Here is a 26734-nt window from a genome sequence, read left to right on the forward strand (position 1 = left end):
GCCATTACTTTTGCAAAAGTGAACATAGCAACTTGATATTTGGCATGCATGTGTATCTCATGGAGCTGCACATTTTGAGTGGTGAAAGGTCAAGGTCATCCTTCAAGGTCAAATTTCAAATATATGGCGTCTGTCCGTACGTCCAAAAACTTTAACATTGGCCATTACTTTTGCAAAAGTGAACATAGCAACTTGATATTTGGCATGCATGTGTATCACATGGAGCTGCACATTTTGAGTGGTGAAAGGTCAAGGTCATCCTTCAAGATCAAAGGTAAAAAAACAACATCCAAGGGAAGTAACAAGCTTTAAAGGGAGATAATTTCTATTTATCATTTGACTGGTACAGATCATTTTTACAAGGGAAGTAATATTTTTTATTATATCCCTTTAAAAATATTACTTCCCTTGTAAAAATTATCTGTACCTGCCAAATGATTAAAAAAAAAATCAATAAAAGTGGCGAAGTAGGGGCATTGTGTTTCTGACAAACACATATCTTGTTTCCTCCAAAAATTGATTAAAATTATAGTCTCGACTTATGAGATCGTTCATGAAAAAAATCGAGGTAGACTGATCCCCGAGTCGTCGCGGTTATGGTTGTTGTTTTCATGAAAACCCATTGATTTGCAGCCCACAACCTCTTATTTTAACTGACGCAAATTAATTAAATAATATTTTTCAACTTCACTTTTGCTTTGTAATAATTTAATCCAAAGTTTAATGTAAGCAAGTGTATTTTTACTGGACTTTTAAACAAAGAGTCTGGAAAAATTGCTCTCCGTGTGAATTGACAGTTTGACGTCATAAGAGGAAAGCCGCTTCATGCCCAAAGCCATAAAGCGACAAATTTCTTGCCGACAAAATTGGCTTCATTTGTCTAGAAATCGACATGCTGAACCAATGTGTGTTTGTTCATTAATGGCTATCATCCAATTAAATAATAGCACGTGCATAGCTCTGCCTTTCAAATTTTTTGCAGAGAACAGAGGTGGAGTTTAACGGTTGATTGAGCAAGTGTTTTACGCAAGTTGAGTTCAGATTTGCCGTAATTACTCGGCCTAAGCATTGAAACGACGAATACATTTATCTATGATTTTCCGAGAAATATCGATTAATTCCGATTTACAAACTCCCAGCAAAGTTCCTAACAATGGCAGAAACACGTATATCTTAAATAATGGCACAGTGTTTTGTTGGGTTATTACTAATTATCAAATTGAATGGTAATACTATTTTTAACTACAATAATATCTGTGTTTAATATAATTAACATAGTAATCAATATAGTTGCGTCACAGAATCAGAAATAAATTTGATGGGGTCCCAATTTTACTGACGCTGATTTTCCAAATGTCTGTAATTTTTACCCGACTTATGAAATGCACATGCACAAAATGTCACATTTTCGAACCATTTTTATACCGTTGACGTATGAGAAGGTAGACTTATGATTGAGTTTTTACGATATTTTATTTATGTACACGTGTTAGGTATTGGGAGAAAAGGAGCATGAAGCGGCCAACCGGAACGAGTACAACTTTGATCACCCTGATGCCTTTGACTTTGAACTCCTTGGTAAAACCCTCGCTAGACTACGCTCTGGCAAGAAAGTGGATGTACCAGTCTACAACTTCCTCTCACACAGTCGAGAGACTCAGACTGTAAGTTAAAAAAACACTCTAAAAATAATTGTGCATGCAAAAAATTGAATAAGATTTAAAAAAATATTTTTTCTTTTCTTCAAAACTTCAATTTTTATGCCTCAGTATGTAAGTTTAATACCTTGTGTACATAAGAAATTTTGTGCACATATATTTATATATACATTTAATAGAATATGGTAAATGTTTGTTGTTTACAATTTTAATACTTTTTATGCCCCGGGTAGGGTGGCATATAGCAGTTGAACTGTCTGTCAGTCAGTCCGTCTGTCCATCCGAAAACTTGAACATTGGCCATAACTTTGCAATATTGAAGATAGCAACTTGATATTTGGCATGCATGTGTATCTCATGAAGCTGCACATTTTGAGTGGTTAAAGGTCAAGGTTATCCTTCATGGTCAAAGGCCAAAAAAAAATCCAAGGGAAGTAACAAGCTTTAAAGGGAGATAATTTCTATTTTATATCATTTGGCAGGTACAGATCATTTTCACAAGGGAAGTAATATTTTTTTAAAGGATATAATCTAAAATAAATTAAGGTCAAGGTCATCCTTCAAGGTCAAAAGTCAAAAAATAAAACTAAAGGGAAGTAATAAGCTATAAAAGGGAGATAATTTCTAAACCTGCCAAATGATATGAAATTTTAGTTCAAAGTGGCGCAATAGAGTGTATTGTGTTTCTGACAAACACATCTCTTGTTTGAGATACTTTTGCCATATTTAGTTCAAATAAAACATAAAAAGTAAAATGAACAGTTGAAAATTCACTATTTGCTAATGGTTATTTTTTATGAAAAAATTCCTTGTAACAAGTATTTTCTTTATTCTGGTATGTATTTGAAATATATATTAAATGTGTTATAATTGTGATAACATTATAATCTCTTTTATGTTTTCAGAAAACTATATATGGTGCCAATGTTGTGATATTTGAGGGCATCATGACCTTTGTGAACAAAGAATTATTACCTGTAAGTATTGCAATATGTTGTGCATTAAAAAATGCATGAATTGTAACACGTTAAAATATCCAGGAAAAAGATGTTTTTGTGTACAATGTTTCATTTCAGGGGTGTGATTTTTCAGCGGATTTCTGCGGATCGTGTTGTCCCGGGGGTCACTTCTGAGATTCGCGTAAATTCGTTTTAAAAAATGTGGGGGAGAGGGGCTACCACCGATTCTGCGGACGTATTTCATAAGCAGCCCGAAATATCCGCGGCCTGCGAAATCTCTCTGCATTTCACACTGGTAGATTCTGCCTAAGCATTTTTGAAACGAGTGATATAATTGGCTGTCGTTTCCCAATCTTCCAATTAAAATCGTTTTCTTAACGCGTTTGGAATTTCTAAGCTGATTAGTTTGCAAATAGAGCCGTTGTGAAGCGAAAATTAAGATTATTGAAATGACAAATAGCAATCGAATAAACGACTGACATCACCTAGTCTGATAGGAATAATGAAATGTGTTTGTCAACGAAAAAGACTACGTTTTAGATACAAGCAACACATATTTTGTTAAGAAATGTGCTCAGTGAATTTGTGTCACGTCAACCAGTGTTTGCAAATTGGAGTTTAGTCTACGCGTGAAGTAAAACAATTTAGAAAGAGTATCGTTCGAACATGGAAATAGACAAACCTAATTTGATTTATATGTTAGTGGGTGTGTGTATAATCAGATTCATATGCATATTCTGCTTTATTATGTTTGTCATGCTGTTCAGTTAACTGAAATAGCATTGAACTGAGTGAAGATGTGAAATGCAAGATGTTGAAAGGTAAACAAATTAAATATATTAATTTAACTCAGTTTAATACATCATTAACACAAGAAGAACACTCAAGTGTGTTTGTTTATATTTAGTCCATTAACTGTAATTCAATACATTGAAAAACTACTGCTATTGATCACAATAAATACTGACTTTACTGTTTACTTTGCATCCTCAGTATGTTTAATGTGAAGTTTAACAAGTTTTTATAAAGAAATATTGTTATGAAGTTCAAGAAGTTGTTTATTTTAATGTCTGTTTTAAGGTTTGTCATTGTGTTATGTGCGCCATTCGCGTAGTCAAAATCAGTCGACAGAATTTTCCTCCCCTCTGACTTTGCCTCAATCAAACCCCTGCATTTGGAGGCTTCCTCTAATTTTGTAAATGTACAATAAAATAATTAACTTTTAATGTTGTCCGGATAGTCTCTCTTTTGATATGTCTGAGATAAAATGAATTGTGTCCAACATTTGTAAAAAGTAAGTATGCTCTCACCATTACAATTCAAGCTCGTTTTTGCTAAAACTCACCACAAAAGCCCCCTTATTGCCTGCTGATAACAGCAGTTGCTAGCCAAGTGGTGTTATTTACACATTATCAATAAAGCAATAAAGATCTATTCGTTTTGTCACACTCGTCATACTACGATGTATGACCCTTGTCGCTTATTGCTACAAACAATGTATTTTTATTCTTTTGTGGCAATTAATGGTTTGGCCAGGAAAAGTGTGAGTAGGTTAACTGACATCACTTGATTATATTTTGTTCTCGTAGCTCATGGACATGAAGATATTTGTGGACACAGACAGTGACATTCGTCTGGCAAGGCGTATGAAGCGTGATATCACAGAGCGAGGCAGGGACGTGGAAGGGGTGCTCAAGCAGTACAACACCTTCGTGAAACCGGCCTTTGACTATTACATCGCCCCAACCATGAGTTACGCTGATATTATCGTCCCCCGTGGGGGAAGCAACAAAGTGGCTATAGATCTGATAGTGCGCCATGTGCATTCTCAACTCAAAATGGTAAGACAGGATACTGCTTTTGGAGAATTAAGAATTGTGCAGTCTAGTTGGAAGGCAAGTGTGGCCCTTGATAAGCCAAATAAGACAGAATACAGGTTTGAAACACCTGCTTGAACAATTTGTTGTTGATAAAATGTACTTATATACGGCAGGTGTAAGGTTGGCTGCAAAATATCGTTTGTTCTCAATTTTCATTTTTGTCAGTACAATAATTTTTTGGGGACTTATTAGTGTGTAAGTGTAATCTGTATAGTGATTTGTTACATATTGGGTGTGCTTTGTGACATCAAGTGTACTTTGTGATGTGAGGTTAATTTGTAACATATCAGGTGAGATTTTTTACTTATTACCATGGAGCTGACATGAGCCTTGGGCGACACCATACCATGAGTTGTGTATGTGTTTTCAGCGAGGTTTCTGTCTGCGACAGAGCCTGGCCAGTGCAGGTAACAACGGTCATCCACTGCCATCATCCCTGAAAGTCATGGAGAACACATCACAGATCAAGGGAATTCACACATTCATTAGGTAGATCAAATAAAAGAGGGGTCAAGGGTTGGCAATATTGACTAGCCATTTTGACCAAGAAGAAATAAATACTAGAGTAAATAGACTTAACTTGCTGTATAACTGCTCCACAGACAAGTTCAAAATGCATTTAAAAAACCCAGGTCAAGTATCTACTATTGGGCTGTGACTTTCTTTAGTGATAGGATTTCCTCCGTTTCTGTAAATCAATGAGTTTGGGCTATCCACTCAAGAGACAAGTGGGTGGCGAGTTGATTTATGAAAACTGTATAGAGAGAGAAATTTCTAGTTTCAAAAGGTTCTTTCATTCACAAACTTAATTAATGTAGTAGCTGGATGTAGCTGAATTGTGGACCAAATGTAGGATGTATGCGTTTATTATGTTGGATATTAATGTCCTTCATGCCTACGGAAATTCTGTCTTCAAAAAGTTGTTGTTGGGATTACCCACGAAATCAAGACAAAATGTCCCACAAATAATAATAATAATAATAATTATCCTCCGCCCGCCATAGGCGGAGGGATATTGTTTTGGCGTTGTCCATCCGTCCGGCACACTTGTGTCCGGAGCAATATTTTGGAAGTGCTTTGGCGGATTTCATTGAAACTTGGTATGAGTATATATATATATATGGATAAGAGGATGATGCACACCAAATGGCATTGTACACCATCTGTTAATAACGGAGTTATGGCCCTTTGAATCTTCCAAAATGCTTTTTTTGTGTCAAATATAACACTTGTGTCCAGAAGCATATTTGCGGGGGATATCAATTCAACAAATTTGCTTGTTTTACATTCATTGATCTTGCTGTGCCATGCCTTTTATTAATTGTTCAATAAATGTGACTTCAGAAATCGTGACACATCTCGTGATGAGTTCATATTCTACTCCAAGAGGCTCATGAGACTGCTGTTTGAATACGCCATGGACCTTCTACCACACAAGGTGAGAGGACCACGACACTCTGCCTTACTTAGGATCATAATGAGCCGCTTTCTTGATGCATGTGCGTTAAGTGTCTTCCCTGTGATTAGCTTGTGCATTTGGCATAGGCTAATCTTGGATGACACTTTCCGCCTTAAGCAGATTTTCGTTTAGAAGAGACTTCTTTTAAACAAAATAATTGGTGATTCCGAAAATGTTGCCCCAGATTAGTCTGGGAAGACTGCACAGGCTAATCTGGGATGAAACTTTTTGCACATGCATTAAACCCAGTTTTCCAAAACGAAGCTCATTATATCTCCGCAATAGAGGTTTGTGAATTGTGATATTTGAGTCACTCTGCTGGTTGGTTTATCAGTCAGTTGGTCAGTTGCATAAAATGCTACAAATTTGTAGAGCGAACTACTTCCATATATCTTAAGGTAGCGCACCTCTAATGGGCACATATCCAAATATAATCTGATTAATTATTTTCTTAATCAGCATCATTTCACTGAACTACATGCAAATTTGTAGGTAGGCTTTTCATGCTTTAAAAAAAATATACCGAGTTTTTCAAAACCACCCCCACGCTCGGCTTTTTCCAGTTTATTTTCACCCCTGGGGTATATAAAAGTTCCATAATTCATTCAAATTTCCAAATATGGGCATGCAGTTGGTGTGTACAGATGCTGTAAAGGTGTTTAAAGTTTAAACAAGATGAAATAAGTACTCTTTTACAGACATTTATTTTTTACAAATTTTTATCTATGGAATAGCGCCATGAAATGTAAGTGATTTCAGCCAAGTAAAAATTGGGTCGGTTAAAAACAAAGTGTCATAAAATTCAAAATAGTATCATTTAAGTTATATTTTAAACTTATTTTTTATAAAAACACTATATACAGCAAAAATACCAAGAAATAGACAGATTTACCGTTTACTTTTTGAAATAAAAATAAAAATGCAACATGCATCATTCGTATTTTCAGCAGTAAATTACCCAATTTAGCCATTACGTTTTAATTTTAAAAATTGAAGGATGTGCATACAATTTTCAACATATTTAACAATAAGCATAGCTTATATGCTATATTAAATCAAATTATGTTAGAAAAGAAATAAAACGCGTTGCAAAAAGTATGCGATGTCGGCAGGATTCGAACCTGCGCTGGAAGATCCCAAAAGATTTCTAGTCCATCGCCTTAACCACTCGGCCACGACTATTTCACTTCAGTCCAATTTTAAATTAGATATCCATAAGTAAACAGGTAAAAAGGCTCGACAATCTTTCAAGAAATAGCGAAATCGTATTTTTCAAATGATAATTGGATTAAAATCAATATTTATAGTGAAAATAATGTATTCTAAATGAATAAGGTAAACACATATCAAAATTAGAAGTTTGAAAAAAATAAAATGCATCTCTCGGAAATAACCGATCATTGAAGATCGGCAATGATCGTAAAATAAATCGCGGGAAATCATTAGAAGTGCGCTACCTTAAATTGAAACATCAATATAGCATTTGAACTGTCTGTCCATCCGTCTGAAAACTTTAACATCAGCCATAACTTTTGCAATGTTGAAGATAGCAACTTGATATTTGGCACGCATGTATGTTGTATCTCATGAAGCTGCACATTTTGAGTGGTGAAAGGTCAATGTCAAGATCATCCTCTAAGGTCAAAGGTCAAAAAACAAAATCCAAGGGAAGTAACAAGCTTTAAAAGGAGATAATTTCTATTTTACACTTCAACACCGTTATTTCGAAGTCGTCGGGACCGTTTAAAAAACTTCGGATTAGCGATAATTCGAAATAAACATTTGACAGAAGACTTCTTTGATTCTGTAAAAAATGAAATGTTGTGGAATTCACATGGTTCTGTTACATGCTTACTGAAAAGCGTATGCTAGTCAGATAGCAATAGATTTCCACTTGTAACAAACGGAGGAATAAAACGATTATTTTTCTTGTTTTTATTTTTGTCTTATGACACAAAATATAAAATATAATGAATAGCACAAATTATCAGACATCAGGGGTTTTTTTTACTAAGAAAGTGACGCCGATATTCGGCGTCTTCCCCTACCAGAATTTTTCCCCTTAAAATACCATTTCCCCTCCTAAAATACAATTTTCACCAAAATATAATAATTTTACCCTCAAAGAAATGTTTTTTTTCTTTTGGGAAGTCGACACTTATCCAATTTGTACCATGTACAACGATCTCGCTCTCTCTCTCTCTCTCCCGACGAACACTCAAATCTGGGAATCCCAGTGATTCTATATATAGCTCTTAAATTACGTCATGGAAACCGGGCAACTAATCATATTAATCATGTGACTATATTACTGGATTCCGGTCTTGTTCGAGACGGGTGTTTCGTCAATTAATTACCGGAAACCAGTCAAATTTTCATACGGGTTATGTGAAAGCCAAGATATAAACGTTTAAACAGAAAAAAGTCTCACAATTGGCGTTCATACACGAACAAAATAAAACATTCGGACTCGGAAAATATTAATTGCGTTGACGCATTTTTTTTAAAATGAATCATCAAAAACAGTTGAAACCCAGCAGGATTCGGAGGTACATGTAATCAACATCGATCAATACTGTGGGATTATTGTGAAAGTGAAAGTAGACAATCGGCAGCTGCCGCACCTTTCCCTTCCAATACTGTGGCAGATCTAGATCGTCAACCCATTCATCATAAAATTGAAATCATAATATTGACATCATTCCCCGGCCCCAGTTGAAAACATTTCCCATTATTAGATCTACACCTGCAACTTTATTTAGGACTTTGACTTTAATATCATACTTGTTCATGTGTTAAAGAACAAAAAGGTCAGAGACATGCCTCTTTTTCTAAAAAAAAACTGAAGTCTGTAGGCGAGTTATAGACATTGAAATGAACAGTTTTTATTTTTCCCCCAAATATGTCTCTTTCGCGCTTGATTTTCCCCTTTTACCCAGCGTCCAGTGTCTTCCCCTTTTTCTAAAAAAAAACCCTGGACATACATACATATTTATACATTTTCGGAAATTAATTGACATTTTTTTAACTAATAACTAAAGCGTTGTCTCTTTGAACACCGGAGTTCGCGCAGACGACAAAGGTGTAATTATCGGCTTTTGAAGAGCCACAACAAAGGTGTGAAATTACGCTCAGTATTTTGCAGTTTTGACTTCGGATTAAAGATTGTTAATAAGGTGTGAATTATAGTGTTGGGACTGACTGAATCACTTTGAATTAACGATTTCTTCGGTTTAACGAAGTTCGGATTAACAATGAAATTTTACATTAAACAAAGAAGAAGCAATATTGGGACCTGAAAAATACTTCGAAATAACGGTGACTTCAGATTATCGGTGTTCGAAATAACGGTGTTGAAGTGTATATCATTTGGCAGGTACAGATCATTTTCTCAAAGGAAGTAATATTTTTTAAAAGGATATAATCATAAACAAATTTTAAGTTCAGGGTCATCCTTCAAGGTCAAAAGTAAAAAAATACAATCCAAGGGAAGTAATAAGCTTTAAAAGGGAGATAATTTCTAAACCTGCCAAATGATAAATTGAAATGTCATTTCAAAGCGGCGCAATAGGGGGCTTTGTGTTTCTGCCAAACACATCTCTCGTCCTGTGATTGATATGTTTCCTATTTAGATTTGGTAAGAGCTTCAGTTTCAAAATATTGATTTTTTTAGTATTTTGGTTGACAACATCTTAACAGCTGCCTTATGGTCATTCGCCCTATATCTCGGCCCATCTTACTGAAGTGGTGTGGGGGTGATTAGTCATTGTTTGCCAAAGCTCCAGTATTCAAATGTTTAAGGCACATGATATGCACTATTGTTTGGAACCTTATAACAAATTTGACAATTGGCTACCTAACAGTCGTGGCCTTCTTAAAAAAACAATTGAAAGAAATAGGCACTGAGGTTCACTAGGTTAAAGTGATATTATGGGCATTTTTCACTATTGAATTGAGCTGAAAAGTATTAACAGGTCAAAAGAGTTAGTTAAAATGTGGTAACTGACCAATTATCTGCAACTCATCTTGCTACCAGTTGTTTATAAAAATATATATGATATTCAATAGTTTACATGACTCACCCAGTCCTCTAAACCGAAATGATCCGTAAAACAAAATTGTGCCTTTGTGTCGTATGAACGAATCTGCACTAAAACTAAATTTAGATTCACATAGTACTTCGAATCATTTCTGTCGTCAGTTGTCAAAACGAAAGCACGCTTGATATTCAAATGCATTTTCTCTTTTCTGGATATTGTTTTAGTATGTTGATGTTGCATTAACAAATATAAGTGTATATGAAGTGAAAACACCAAAAATAAAGAACGGTTGCGATGGACACCTATAAACATAGCATATACTGTTAGATGCCCATAATATCACTCTAATAAAGTTTATTGCTGCCATTTCAGACAGTTATCATTGAAACTCCACAAGGCATTCCATATGAGGGAACAAGACTAGATACAAAAAAGGTAAAGATTATTATGTATTCATACCTTTATGGTACTATCTCTATAAGAATGTTCTCATCTTTTTTTTCATCAATGGAAATAATAACATCAAGCAAAGCATCAATCAAAGTAGTGTACATGTGTAACAAGATAACAAATTTGGTTGTCAGATTTAACAAGCTTATGTTGTGTGTTAGTACTCATTTTATAAAAAAGTTGTTAATAATAACAATAATTGAATAGTTTCATAGCCGAAAATTAAGATACAGAAAAATATTCCCAGAAGTCAGTGCTCCAAAATGTACAGATCCATAAAATCAGCATTTTTTTTCCTTCTGTATAAAGTACAGGAATACGGCACTTTCAAAATAGAAAAAACTACACTGTCAAAACATTAACAATTGAAGGTTTCTAAAAAAAATAATTGCAACATTTAGTTCTTTCCCTATGCAGCTCTATGGCTTGAACCTAAGTTAATATAATATTGACTAATTGACAATAGATTATTTATTTAGTTATCAATTTTATAATATAAAAAATCAATTAACCAATTTCAGGTTTTTTTGCAGACAATTTTTCCACTTGGTCTGGTACCGGTACTTTTCTCGATCGGGCAAAAAAAAGCAAGCTGAAAATATGCATATTGCATCTACATTTGGATAGTCCACTGTATGACGGCTTTGTCTTAATAATTGTGTGTGCTAGTGAAAACCACGTCAAGAAGTGTTGAATACTTGGAGATATTTTGTCAATGAATTTAAATCCATTTCACTTGTTGATATTTTTAATGAAGAATACCATAGTTTAACATTCACCACCAAGTACAAAGATCAGTAGTTAATATTCTGTAGTATAACCCTCTATCAGCAATTAGTAAAATCATCAATTGGCATTTGTTTTCGATCGATACAAAACAAAAGCTCTGAATACATAAAGCAGAACTTATTGCTTCTTTACAAAGATAATTTCAACTGAATAACAAAATTAACCATACAGATGAAAAATTATCTACAATACATGTGTGCATTTTGAAGTTTGTCAAGTCCTTCCCGCCAGAGGTTGCATAAATCTACTTTATATCAGGTACACATGACCAAATGTGCCGAAATAAAGCAAATGTAACGGTCCACTTACTTTTTAACCAGCTGACAGGTTGTATGACCGTCATCCGGTTGTAAAAGCACGCCAATGTGTCAATAGATCAACGCAACTAGAAAGAATTTTGATATTCTACGATTGTCCAAAAAGGTAGAGTCATTAATATTACTATTGGGTGTCCAATAATTAAGAGTTACACCGTATGAATACAGTATTTTAGTTATGCACTGACAACACACAACCTATTATGCAGTGGGTCGAGGTTATGTGTTCCTTGAGCATTCAGAAGATTTGGTATTGAACTGTCCTAAAGATGTAGAGGACATTTTGTATGGCTAATTATCATAATGTGAGATTTTATGAAAAAGATAATCTGGATATTCTCATAAGTGGTGTGTAATTTGTTGCATCTAAACTAGAGCTGCAACGATTCACCAACAGCTCGATTCGATTCGATTTCGATTTCAGACACTCCGATACCGATTTTTTCGATTCGATTCATCTTCAAACCTAGTTTTATCATATATTCACTCTTACGCCTCAAAATTAACATTTCTGTTCAAATGTGATTTCAATACAACACATAAAAAAGAAAAGCAAATTAGGAATTTTAATATAAAAACTTCTGACTAGAATATTGTGTTGATTACACAATAATATAAAAGATAAATAAATAATCATAACAACGTATCTGGAATCAGTTGAATGGTAGTACTATCACTATTATACTTTTACCCAAAACCTCTATAAGCATGTCTACCATTGTGCCATGACAGCATCACCTGTTACCTGTAGGACAAATCACATTCTCTAATAAACTTAACAGAATTCCAACAGAAATAGAACTACTTTTCTGGCTCGCGACTTCAGTTGTTGCACTTGTGCGACCTCTTAGTCTTGCTAAATCAACGTTATGTTTGCGTTTGACATGTTGCATTAGATTAATGGTTGAGCCGGACTTAGCGTACGCCACATCCGTGAAGCACAGTTTACAATTTGCTTTATCGGTAGGGCTACCATCCCGAAACCCAAAATACTGCCACACTTTTGATTTTAGCTTCTTAGGCGCATCTGATAATTTCAATTTGTCGGCAACAACTTGTTCAGCCATTTTGACGCTTTTTGCCGAAAGTAGACCGTAATGCGCTTATTGATTGGATGACTAAAGTAATAAGCAACCAATCGCGCGCGTCGTAATTACAGGTAAAGATAAAACCTTCACCTTCCCGTATCAATAGTCAGAATACAGCGTTCTTTACGTATCTATGTATATATATGTATATATGTTAAAGAATCGAATCGAATTTGGTAGGTTTGGTATCGTAATCGAATCGAAGCATTTCGAATCGATTTTCGATGAATCGGATCGAATCGTTGCAGCTCTAATCTAAACTGGTATTTACTGGTGTAACGGATCAATGTCTTTGTTGGCCAATAATAAACATAAAAATAGTCAAATACATTATGAAGCCTTAAACAAACAATAACTATATTAAAGACCAACAATAAACTTTGTAACGAAATTTAAAAGAAAATTGAGTTTTATAAAGAAATTTATGTAAATTGAATCAAAAATAAAATAAATGTATAAATATTGAATGCATACACACATTAAGTAGTATTTTCTTATTAACTCATTACAAATTATTATTAAGCCATAATTTTTCTTTAATTATAATAGTTTTATCATCACATTCTTACTATTGATGGAAAGTACGAAAAATGCTTTCAGAAAATGTCATCAAGTTCAACCTCCACTGTATTGTGGAGTTTAGACTTCCGTGTTCATTCCTCTCAGCCAATTGACCAGCTGGTGTTGGAAATTGGTCAGAACAGACTGTTTGCTTGGTAACTTTACCTTTCATTTTCTGAAAGCATTTTTCGTACTTTTCATCAATTTGAGTGAGAAAGTTTTCTTGTATGAATATGATGATAAATGTATGAAGATCAATGTGCTTAAAAATTTTATAAACACAAACATATGCCATTTTTAAGAAGTGTTAAGTATTCAGTTTATTATGGAACAGAGGTTTCACTGGGCACTGTTCAGATTTAATTATAAAAGCCAATGGACAAGTGAATTTAAATTTAGATTGAATGCATTACAAGCTAAAGCAATTACCCATCTGCGATATATTGGATTCTGCATTTTGACGTTGTGCATTATATTGGATTTACAGTGTAACGTATTATCCAGTTGCCCATGGTTTTATTTGCTGTAAGTTGCAACTTATTAATACCTATGTTTCAAGTAATTTCATTATGAAGCTGCTTTTATAGGTCTTATTAAACCTTAATTAAAGTGTATGAGCTAATCATGTAATGACTCTATAAGTAGTGTGTATAGAGTTTTGAATTGCAAGCTTGGAAAGTGCACCTATTCATAAACAAAATTTATTTGAAGGGTGTTATCAATTAAAAGAATTTTCTTGTTGTTCCCTACCAGTTTCACCTCCCTCTGTACGTCAGTCCGTCAGTCTGTCACACTTTTCTGGATCCTGCGATAACTTTTAAAGTTCTTCATATTTTTTTATGAAACTTGAAATATGGACAGATGGCAATATGGAGATTATGCACGTCATTTCATTTTGTTCCTAGGTCAAAAATTCTATGGGAATAAATAAAAAAATTATTCTGACAATGGTAGAGACGGACATATATTGCTTGGCAATAATCTTGTTTATATTAAAATGTGTGGTCTTGCGTCATTTTGAAGAGTATTTTATCAAGATTATGATGTTTTTACATGGCACATACAACTGAAAAACACTACAATGTCAAGATCGTGTAATGTTCTACAAAATGCTTATGAATAGGTACAAATTAATTATTTTTATGCCCCCCTTCGAAGAAGAGGGGGTATATTGCTTTGCACATGTCGGTCGGTCGGTCCGTCGGTCCGTCCACCAGGTGGTTTCCGGATGATAACTCAAGAAGGCTTGGGCCTAGGATCATGAAACTTCATAGGTACATTGATCATGACTCGCAGATGACCCCTATTGATTTTGAGGTCACTAGGTCAAAGGTCAAGGTCACAGTGACCCGAAATAGTAAAATGGTTTCCGGATGATAACTCAAGAACGCATACGCCTAGGGTCATAAAACTTCATAGGTAGATTGATCATGACTTGCAGATGACCTCTATTGATTTTCAGGTCACTAGGTCAAAGGTCAAGGTCATGGTGACCCGAAATAGTAAAATGGTTTCCGGATGATAACTCAAGAACGCATACTCCTAGGATCACGAAACTTCAACGTTAGATAGATCATGACTCGCAGATGACCCCTATTGATTTTTAGGTCAAAGGTCAAGGTCACGGTGACCCGAAATAGTAAAATGGTTTTCGGATGATAACTCAAGAACGCATACGCCTAGGATCATGAAACTTCATAGATAGATTGATCATGACTCGTAGATGACCCCTATTGATTTTGTTGTCACAAGGTCAAAGGTCAAGGTCACGGTGACCTGAAATAGTAAAATGATTTTTCGGATGATAACTCAAGAATGCATACGCCTAGGATCATGAAACTTCATAGGTAGATTGATCATGACTCGCAGATGACCCCTATTGATTTTGAGGTCACTAGGTCAAAGGTCAAGGTCACGGTGACCCTAAATAGTAAAATGGTTTCCGGATGATAACTCAAGAACGCATACGCCTAGGATCATGAAACTTCATTGTTAGATAGATCACAGGGGTGTCAATTTTCCGGATTATTCCGGAAATCCGGATTTGAGCCGTCCAGGGTTGATTTTGAGGTGAATATAAATCCGATGAGTTTGTTTAAGGGGGGTGGGGTAGGGACAAAATTCTTTTAGTGCGGGATCATTTCAGAAGAATATTGTTATAGCATCGTCGGCATTCCGGACATTTGCGCTTGGTACCGATTTTATTTATTGATTTCTGATTGGTAAGCGGCTGGCACTGACATGAGCAGTAACTGACAAAGTAAAGCACTGTAATATCATATTTTAAAACAATATGTTAATCAAATTATATATTGACTGCGTATTTGCTAGGTTACTGGTTACTGGTTTACATTTTCTGCAGTCAAACGATATGCATATTTTATTTCATTTGCAAATGATGTATCGGGACATGTTTTCGGACAGTCGTTTTCGGATACGGTATGGTTTGTCGATTTTAATTTAATTTTGAAGTTCTTAATATCATTTGTTTAGAATGACAAATACACATGGTGTTACGGATGGTTTGGTTTGTAATATTTCGCATTATACTCACCAGAAATTGCACCTAGAAGGACTATAAAAAAAAGAACAATAAGCTAGGTCTCCGGGGGGGGGGGGGGGGCGGGGGGGGGGGGGGGGGGGGGGGGGGGGGGGGGGGGGGGCCTCTCTTCCCTTTATCCTACGGCCTCAGACTCTCGGCTTAATTTTCCAGATTTCAAATTTGGGACAATTGACACCCCTGAGATCATGACTCGCAGATGACCCCTATTGATTTTGAGGTCACTAGGCCAAAGGTCAAGGTGACCCGAAATAGTAAAATGGTTTTCGGATGATAACTCAAGAATGCATACGCCTAGGATCATGAATCTTCATAGGTACATTGATCATGACTCGCAGATGACCCTATTGATTTTCAGTTCACTAGGTCAAAGGTCAAGGTCACAGTGACAAAAAACGTATTCACACAATGGCTGCCACTACAACGGACAGTCCATATGGGGGGCATGCATGTTTTACAAACAGCCTTTGTTTTGTCATAATTAAACATTCAAAGTTATAAATATGTTTAAGTTTTTAAGAACAACAATTATATTTTTAAATTTTATTTGAACTTTGTAAAAAGTTTTCACTTTTTTTCCCAGCTTGATTGCTTTTAAAGCCTAAGGTTTATTAAAATGTCCATTTAATGGGTGTAACCAATACTTGGTTTCTTAAGAATGCTCCCACAGTGGGGATTGAACTCATGACCTCTTGGTCCCAAGGTGGGAACCATATCCACTACACTACTGCGAGAAATCAATTAAAAAATCACTTAAGTCTCTTAAGTACTCAACAGATATTTTGAGAGCTAATTCCAACCACCTGTGGAGCATTTTCTTGACAAATTAGGTTCCTTCTTGTGTAATTATTAACTTACAGTTAATTGATTAAATACATGATAAAGCCTTTTACAATCAAATACTTAATCATTTTATACGGATACATAATTAAGTTGAAATCGGGCTCGCAAGATAATTAAGTATTGACAAAAGTAAGCTAGAAATAAATTTAATCACAAAATCACACAATTATTATACAGCCTTAAACAATAAAGAATTTAATGTTGAATATTAAGAATACATAATATATTTAAAATCAATCTGGCAACAAAATCAAGTATAAACAAAATGTAAGCAAAAAATTAAATGAAATCACAAAACGACAAATATCCTTGAATGCATACATTCTGATAAAGACAATAGTCATAATCAGTTGATTAAGTAATTTAGTGACTTGAATGAAAATCTTTTCATCCTAGTGCATCTAATTCTCATTCTCATAAGCAGCTTACTGTCCACCAAAATTTACCTTACACTGACCTGGTTTCACGAATGTATTTAAAAAAACACTTTAGGTTTAATGTATTAGTTCCCATGCTGGAATTGATCACATTAGAAATAAAAATCCCTTTCATTTCTGTTTTACTTATGGAAAAAATACTTTAAGTTGTAGGAAATGAAATAAAATCATTCATTCATACATTATGTTATCATACAATAAACAAATCAAAACAAGAATTGGAAGCATAATCATGTAAAAATATGGCAACATCAAATGTATTGTCACATGGTTACACAAAAAGGAACAGTATGAAGCAATACATGCATGCACTAACTTGCAGTAACTTGCATTACAGACACTGGACCCCCAGTCTTTCATCCATGTGTGGGGAGGGACTCCCTGTGCTCTTGCACTTTGTCCCCCAGTATCGCCTCCATATTTGCTCAATGTTGATTAAATCACTCTCTCTATAAAACTGGTAAGTATCATTTGACATCTTTATCATGTGATACTCTTCGTTGATATTTGGGTTGTTTCTATAGTAACGCATCATGGCAGAGTTTGGGTCTGCAATATGATCATCCATGTTGTCAACAACTTGGAAATCTGGGGCTTCGCAACTAGTGTCTTTTCCAGCTCTCATGTTATATGTGATGTCTCCAAAAATTAACTGAGGCGGCGATTGTTCAACGAAGTGGAACATGAAGGTGACGTGGCCAGCTGGTGAACGCACTTTGTCCGAACAGACTGCTTGCTTGATCAGTGTACCATTCATCTTAGTAAAGCATTCTTCAAACTGCCCATCAGTTTGAATGAGGAAGTTTTTGTGTGTTATATCATATTTGATGTTAACTCTTCTATCTGTATTTGAATGTTGCAAATCATAAATTGATAAAAGTCTGATAAAATTTATGTTCTCTCTTGAAATATTTGTTTCATATTCTAGATAGGGATGGCTGAAATAAATGCTGACATTTGTAAAGTACCTTCTGTCATCATATTCGCCTTTCAAAATATTGTGGGGCACCTTGGCTTCGAAAGTTCCATCTTCATTCTTATCAATCTGTGTTTCATAAAGGAGCAAAATGGCAAGAAATATTTGAATGTAAACACAACAGTTTTTATAAAAAAGATCCATCCAAGGCTTTTTCTCTTTCCTTAATTTTGACATTATCCACCAGGATATGGTTAAACGTATTGTGGCAGACGCTATGCTGATGTTGGATTTCCATATTTGAAAATAACTGATGGCTTGCTCCCTGCATTGGACTATGTTTAGGTTTATTATCAAGAGTGAAATGTCAGTATACAATAATATTAAAGTTCTATGAACATCATATTTTGGTTTTTCTGCCTCTTTGTCCAGTGGAATGTCAGTATCCAATAATATTAAAGTTCTATGAGCATCATTATTTTGTGTCTCTTCCTCTTTGTCCGTTAATAATGCCTTTTTTAAGCATTCATGTTCCTCACTGCCAATGATCTCTCGCCAGTCCATAATACCCTTAGGAACAACTGCAAATGAACCAATTATTGTAAATGCAAGCATTAAATATATGAATATATTTCCTGGAGGACCAAACACCAGGCCTTCCTCAGCAGCAGAAACGTTGTAATATAGCCACCAATCACTTGCAACACTAGCAAGATTGAGGAGAAGAAAGGCAGTAAATCTTACTCTCTTGCCGCCCTTACTATTGTAGAGATCTTTCAACTTCTTAGAGCAAGGCATCTTTTTTCTGATGTTCTTCGTTTTTTCAAATATTGCACTAAATCTGAAATGTAAAAACAATTATGTTGATAATATGAACCTGTAAGTACATCTAACATTTAATTCAGGAATTTAAGAATTTTCCATTGTAATTCGCCATGCGTTTTTAAGGAACCTTTTCACATTTTGGTAAATTTACAAATTGAAAAAATAGTTTAAGATTTGCAAATTTTCATTGTAGTTATTATATTTGCTAAAATATGTAAAATATAGAGTTCTGTTGTGATCGTAATATTTTGTGACAATACAAGGATTGCTTATGTAAAGTATAAAATACACAACACACTATATGGGTAAGGATGGCAGAGTGTTTTAAGCACTAGATGTTTACTCCAAGGCTCAGTGGTTCCAGCCCAGTTCATGTTTTTTTGTTTTTGTTTACATTTATTTATTTAAATCATTTAATGACAAACTTAACTAGAAATGGCGCGGCAGAGGCCGACGCGTATCCCCACGCCGAATGTTTGACCTAGGTGTGCCCCAGGGTTGGTAATGGGGCCATGCATAGCTGAGATTGACCGTATTGTCATAAGAGAAGTTCATCATCAATTAGAAGTGAATTGGTGTAGAAATGAAGAAGTTATAGTAAAAGGCAATTTTGGGTGGGTGTGACATATGTGGGCAGGGCGCCCCAGGGTTGGTAATTGTGCCATGCATAGTTGAGATTGACCGTATTGTCATAAGAGAAGTTCAGTATCAATTTGAAGTGAATCGGTGTAGAAATGAAGAAATTATAGTAAAAGGCAATTTTGGGCGGGTGTGGTCTATGTGGGCGGGGCCCCAGGGTTGGTAATGGGGCCATGCATAGTTGAGATTGACCGTATTGTCATAAGAGAGGTTCAGTATCAATTTGAAGTGAATCGGTGTAGAAATGAAGAAATTATAGTAAAAGGCAATTTTGGGTGGGTGTGGTCTATGTGGGCGGGGGCCCCAGGGTTGGTAATGGGGCCATGCATAGTTGAGATTGACTGTATTGTCATAAGAGAAGTTCAATATCAATTTGAAGTGAATCGGTGTAGAAATGAAGAAATTATAGTAAAGGCAATTTTGGGGTGGGTGTGGTCTATGTGGGCGGGGCCCCAGGGTTGGTTATGGGGCCATGCATAGTTGAGATTGACCCTAATGTCATAAGAGAAGTTCAGTATCAATTTGAAGTGAATCCGTGTAGAAATGAAAAAATTATAGTAAATGGAATCTTTGGTGGGTGTGGCCTATGTGGGCGGGCGCCCCAGGGTTGGGATTGGGGCCATGCATAGTTGAGATTGACCCTAATGTCATAACAAAAGTTCAGTATCAATTTGAAGTGAATCCGTGTAGAAATGAAAAAATTATAGTAAATGGAAATTTTTGGTGGGTGTGGCCTATGTGGGCGGGGAGCCCCAGGGTTGGGAATGGGGCCATGCATGGTTGAGATTGACCGTATTGTCATAAGAGAGGTCCAGTATCAATTTGAAGTGAATCGGTGTAGAAATAAAGAAGTAAATGTAAAATAACCTAAAAAAATGAGTGATAATTTCTGACGCGGCCCCACCCCAACCGCTATAACTTTTGACCCAGGGGTCAGATCAAAATTCCAAATAGTGCAGGGTCGCACATATGCTCATAGCTACCATGTGTGTAAGTTTCAAGGTTCTAGTGCTTTTAGTGTAGGAGGAGATAGTGGCCAGGACGGACGGACAGACAGACAGACAGACGGACGGCGGAGATAACCACAATATCCCCACCTTTTTTCAAAAAGCGTGGGGATAAATACATGCAGAAATTTGTGAAAAGGTCCCTTTTATCTGCTTGCCCTGTTTTAAGCTCTTCTGAGCACAATGTGCTCATGGTGAGCTTTTGGGATTGCCTTTTTGTCTGTTGACCGTGGTCAACAGTTGTCTTTTTAATACTCAATGCCACATTTATTGTCCGATCTTCATTAAACTTAGAAGATTTGTCCCAATTATATCTTGGCCATGTTGGAAACTTGGTCATGTGAGGTCAAAAACTAGGTCACTAAGTCAAATTAAAGAAAAAGCTCTTTAGAAGTCACATGTTAAGTCCAATGAAAATTTTGTTTAAACATTTGTCCAAATGATATCTCAACTGATTTGGAAAACGGTCTCTGTTCGTTGAAAATCATGGCCCCCAGGGAGCGGAGCAGTTTTCTTTATATGGTTATAGTAAAACCTTGTTCACCCTCTAGAAGTCAGATTAATAATCCAGTCTTCATGAAACTTGGTCAGAACATTTTGTCTACTGAATATTTAAACTAAGGTAAGTGACATTTTGTAATTTCATCCCCCACCAAAAGCAGAGGGATATAGAATTGGTGTTGTCTGTCAGTTTGTCAGTCCATTCGTTCGTCTATCACAAACTTTGCAGGGCTACATCTCAGAAACTACATAAGATATTAACATAAAACCATGGGTGTATAGTTGTAAATGTGGAGAAGTGCCATGCACAAGAACTATAACCCTACACTATCTAAAATAAGAGTTATGGCCCCTTGTTTTATATTTATTTGTGTGATGTAACTTTTCAGGGTTTCATCACAGATGTATTGGTGTATAAATATCAATGATGAGAATTGTCATGCTTAAGAACCATGACCCTACACTTTTAAGCTCACCTGATTGCTCAGGTGAGCTTTTGTGACCGGTCTTTGTCCGTCGTATGTCCGTCCTTCCGTTAACATTTGCTGGTAAACACTCTAGAGGCCACATTTCTTGTCCCATCTTCATGAAACTTGGTCAGAAGCTTTGTCCCAGTTAAATCTCGGCCGAGTTCGAAACTGGGTTGTGCCAGGTAGAAAACTAGGTCACTAGGTCAAAAATAAGAAAAACCTTGTAAACATTGTAGAAGTCACATTTCATGCCCAATCTTCATGTAACTTAATGAAAAGAATAGAATATTTATAATAACGCAAGTATAAAATCACAGATAATCTTGAATTAAATGTAATTGTTGGGTAACTGTTATATAACGCATAACAAAATCCTTTTTGGCATCTTTACAGACATAGTGCAGTTACAAACAAACGCCCAATAGTTTTTTCTGTCAGTGCAAGATTGAGAAAATTTATCAGTGTTGTTCAACTCTGGTAGATTCTTCTTTCGTACCGAGGCACCCTCTGTTAGCAATCACGCGGATTTTTTTACTATTAATGGTAGCTGATTTAAAGGTATATTTTCTTTTCTCTTTGGTTTTCTTTTCAACAGTGCACATTTGGGATTGTCATTCGTGTAATAGATTTCAATAACATGTAGCAGTATGGATCATTCCACTTGGTTTTCTCAATCACATTGCAATGCAGTAAGATGTACAGGTCCAAAAAAATTTGTACCAAATTTTTTTCATACCTGAATTGTTTTTCATACCCAAATTTTTTTGGTAGGCCACATTTTTTTTTCTTTTTTTTCTTACCCATTTTTTTGTACCCAAATTTTGTTTGGCATAATTTTTTCGTACCCAAATTTTTGTTTTCATTTTTTTTTGTACCTAAAATGTTCACCATTCATACAATAGTCAAAATATGGTTAAGAATACTAATACAACCATGCAAATAAATATGTGTGATAAACCTGGGACATCCTTCATAAATTTGGTGTACATAAAGACAGTAGATTGCATTCAGTTTAATAAACCTATTGTTTCTATGTCACAATAACTGTACATATACTAATGCACTGTAGAGCCTTATCTTTGATATTTACTGATAAGCCAAGTTAACCTACTGTGTTTTGGTGTATTGATTGAAATGTGCAATCAAACTGTTTCCATGGCAACTTTGACTTCAGGAGAATGCACTGGTTTACCTGTACATATGTAGTGCAGTTTATAATGACCATCCATAAAGGAGACATAATGTTGATAATGTTGATTCCTGCATCTCTTTCACTATAGGGTGTCATTATTTTGCATTTAAATGTGTTTATACTTTGTTTGTGAACATACTGTAATTTCTTTCTTTATGAGTGGTGTTTTGGGGATGTTAATGTCTCAACTGCCAGTAACTAATTAATAACACAAGTCTGTCATCTGATAACCGATATATGTCATGTTTATACTCAAAATGAAGCATTTTGTTAGAGGAACATTGATGTGCTTATTGTTGTTTTTTATTTTGACTCTTATTTTTATACATGAATTTGAGTTAATTGTCATGTTTCCTTTGTCTAAGCTGAGGAGTCACAGAGGGAGGGGCTGAAATGTCTTGTCTTAGATCCTTATCTGTCAATCACAATCTGAACACTCATCAAAGATCAGGCAACAGCCAATTAAAGTTGAGATAAGCCCAGAAAAGATGTATTGAAGGATATTATTTGATGTTGACTATTGGCCAATGTCTTTCTAGCCTGAAGGTGTATAAAACATGCTGCTCAGGGCTTATCAGCATTCTGAAACCTAAATTTAGTATGCTTAAAGAATCTGTATCACTGGTAATTATAATTTTGGACATTGAAAATTTGCCAACATTTAGGATAGTTTATTAAAGACTGTAAATACTGTGTACTTTAACTATTGGGAACAAAGCTGTTAGTCCAAGAAAAATAAAGGTTCCTGGCTATCTGAATTAAAAAAGCCAGTGGTGTCTGCAACCTGAGGATTACACCAAGAGAACTCAGTAAACTCAGACCAAGCACTGGGTTTACGACATATCGGCGCCAAAAGTGGGATGACCACAGAAAGGAATCTGTTCAACAAAGAAGACTTTTTGGAGGTGAATTTTTTATCTTTACTTCTTTCTTCCTTTGCAATTACAACACTCTATCAACACAAGAGTCACTAAAACCAACATCACATACATTATCAGTTACAACTTACTTGTTCTAAATTATGGAAACGGTGTGAGTGAAAATGAGTGAAAGATAGTTAGGGGCGATAGCTGCATGCTTTAGGTACAGTGTATATATTTAATTGTTTGCAATAAGTTTTAATCTAAAAGTTACTATAATCAAACGTTCTCTTTACAGACACAGATCACCCTGCGGGGTCCTGTGGTTAGTTTTAAGGCCTGCATTAAGTTGTAGAATTAGCAAGTAAATTTTCCAAATGTCCTTAGGGAGACTACTAACATAAAATACTAACCTCCTTCGTGGATGACTCTCCCACAACGTAGTGATAGAAATTCTCTCTAGAGCATGCAATAACTTTAATTGGCTTGCAAAGGGTGTGAGTGAAATGAGTGAAAGATAGAAAGGAGTGATAGCTGAATGCGTTAGGTATAGTGTATTTATTTAATTGTTTTCGATAACTTTTAATTTTAAAGATACTATAATCAAACATTCTCTTTACAGACACAGATCACCCTGCGGGGTCCTGTGGTTAGTTTTAAGGCATGGGATGGGTTGATTTTGTTAAGTTTATAGCTTGATACACTTGCATAATTAGCCAGTCAATTTTCCAAATCTCCTTAGGGAGACTACTAACATAAAATACTAACCTCCTTCGTGGATGACTCTCCCACAACGTAGTGATAGACATTCTCTCTTAGGGCATGCAATAAGTTTTATTGGCTAATATTTAGCCGCATGTGTTAAGTTGTAGAAATAGCCAGTTAATTTTCCAAATCTCCTTAGGGAGGCTACTAACAAAAAATACTAACCTCCTTCGTGGATGACTCTCCCACAACGTAGTGATAGACATTCTCTCTAGGGCATGCAATAAGTTTTATTGGCTAATATTTAGCTGCATGTGTTAAGTTGTAGAAATAGCCAGTCAATTTTCCAAATCTCCTTTGGGAGAATACTAACATAAAATACTAACCTCCTTCGTGGATGACTCTCCCACAACGTAGTGATAGAAATTCCCTCTAGGGCATGCAATAACTTTAATTGGCTTGCAAACAGTGTGAGTGAAATGAGTGAAAGATAGAAAGGAGTGATAGCTGCATGCGTTAGGTATCATGAAACTTCATAGGTAGATTGTTCATGACTCGCAGATGACCCTTTGATTTTGAGGTCACTAGGTCATGGTCACGTTGACCCCAAATAGTTAAATGGTTTTGGGATGGTGACTCAAGAACGCATATGTCTAGGATCATGAAACTTCATAGGTAGATTGATCATGACTCGCAAATGACCCCTATTGATTTTGAGGTCACTAGGTCAAAGGTACATGTAAAGGTAACGGTGACCCAAAATAGTAAAATGGTTTTCGGATGATAACTCAAGAACGCATATGCCTAGGATCATGTAACTTCATAGGTAGATTGATCATGACTCGCAGATGTCCCCTATTGATTTCGAGGTCACTTTGTCAAAGGTCAAGGTCATGGTGACCCAAAATAGTAAAATGGTTTCCGGATGATAACTCAAGAACGCTTATGCTTAGGATCATGACACTTCATAGGTACATTGATCATGACTCGCAGATGACCCCTTTTGACTTTCAGTTCACTAGGTCAAAGGTCAAGGTCACGGTGACCCAGACACAGTAAAATGGTTTTCAGATGATAAATCAAGGAAGCTTACGCCTAGGATCATGATACATCATAGTAGCATTGATCATGACTCCCAGATGACCCCTATTGATTTTTAGGTCAAAGGTCAAGGTCACAATGACTCGACACAGTATTTTTTTTTCCGCATGATGTCTCAAGAATACTCATAGGCCTACGATCATGAAACTGAATAGGTACATTGATCATGACTGGCAGATGACCCCTTTTGATTTTCAGATCACTAGGTCAACGGTCAAAGTCACAGTGACATAAAACGTATTCACACAATGGCTGCCACTACCATGGACAGCCCATCTGGGGGGCATGCATGTTTTACAAACAGCCCTTGTCTTTGTAACTGTTGATCGTATAAACTTTATATTGTGTATGCATGTGATTTGCAGACAGCCTCTTATTTTCGATGGTTACATTTCAAGGTCAAGTTTTTCTGCAACAGTCATTGCTTAAAATTGGTCATTTACTTTAAATTGGCTGCACTTTTGTCACTATTGTACATAGCAACTTGATACTGTGTATGCATATAAATTTCTTAAATCCTCTGATTTCAGGCAAGAGGGAATACCTCCACTTTCTGCTCGGGAATAAAGGCATCCACAGCTACAACGGAAACATGCGTCATGTGTGCCATCTGTGTAACAGGGAGTTTAGCACGGAAAAACTCCTCATCAATCACAAGTGTTCGTACTTTACAGTGTGTGGCAAACTTTTCAGTACATATCAAAGATATCAGAGCCATAAATGCACTACAGTTGTACCTACTTATGCATCCACTGTGTCCAGGAATAAACAAAGTGACAAGGAACTAATTCAAGAAATAGTGATTCCTGGATGCTATATATCAGATGATATAATGATCAAAGTGTTACACTTATTGGCACAACAATGGCCGGAAGTGATCATTGGATTTCGATTGCCAACAGAAGTAGAAGTTCTACGGAGAGGAGTATCCACAGCAGACATGTTGTTAGTGCCCTTGAATAAACACAGTGTTAACATACACTACCTTGATAATCACTGGATGGCATCATGGTAAGACCCATGCGATCTTACTATTAAAATATATGACTCGATACAGGACAACAACAGATTAATGAGACTGCTACCAATTCTGCGAACACTATATGACATTAAGGTTTACACCCCAAGATACGTTGCTGTAAGCCAACAACAGGAAGCTTCATGTGGGGCATTTGCAGCAGCTTTTGCAGTGTGTTGTGCAGAACATAAACCTCCAGAAAGCTTCAGCTTTAAATCAGACTTGGAAATGCGACAACATTTGAAACAGTGCATCATTGATAGTAAAATGACAATGTTTCCCTCTCAGCCAAGGGCAATGAGCACTCATGTTACACTTGAAACTAAGTCACTTATGAACATTTTAGATGAAATGGAAAGGCAAAAACAATTTCGGCATGAAAAAGCAAACTCTTTATCACGAGGATGTGAAACAAAAGATCGGGTTGTAAATGTAAGGAAACAAGTAAAGGAGGCGGCT

At 35.8% G+C, this 26734-nt stretch overlaps 1 protein-coding gene across 1 annotated transcript in view; it reads left to right on the forward strand.

Moving 5' to 3' along the window:
* The window catches only part of LOC127842898 (uridine-cytidine kinase-like 1), a 119358-nt gene that overhangs the window by 11695 nt on the left and 80929 nt on the right, over positions 1-26734 (forward strand). The window contains exons 4-9 of the mRNA XM_052372708.1: positions 1494-1664; positions 2564-2635; positions 4207-4458; positions 4868-4986; positions 5842-5935; positions 10369-10431. Of these exons, the coding sequence (XP_052228668.1) occupies positions 1494-1664; positions 2564-2635; positions 4207-4458; positions 4868-4986; positions 5842-5935; positions 10369-10431 (771 nt within the window). The remainder of the gene's footprint in view (positions 1-1493; positions 1665-2563; positions 2636-4206; positions 4459-4867; positions 4987-5841; positions 5936-10368; positions 10432-26734) is intronic.

This window comes from Dreissena polymorpha, chromosome 8 (genome assembly GCF_020536995.1).
Source record: "Dreissena polymorpha isolate Duluth1 chromosome 8, UMN_Dpol_1.0, whole genome shotgun sequence".
In the NCBI taxonomy this organism is placed as follows: domain Eukaryota; kingdom Metazoa; phylum Mollusca; class Bivalvia; order Myida; family Dreissenidae; genus Dreissena; species Dreissena polymorpha.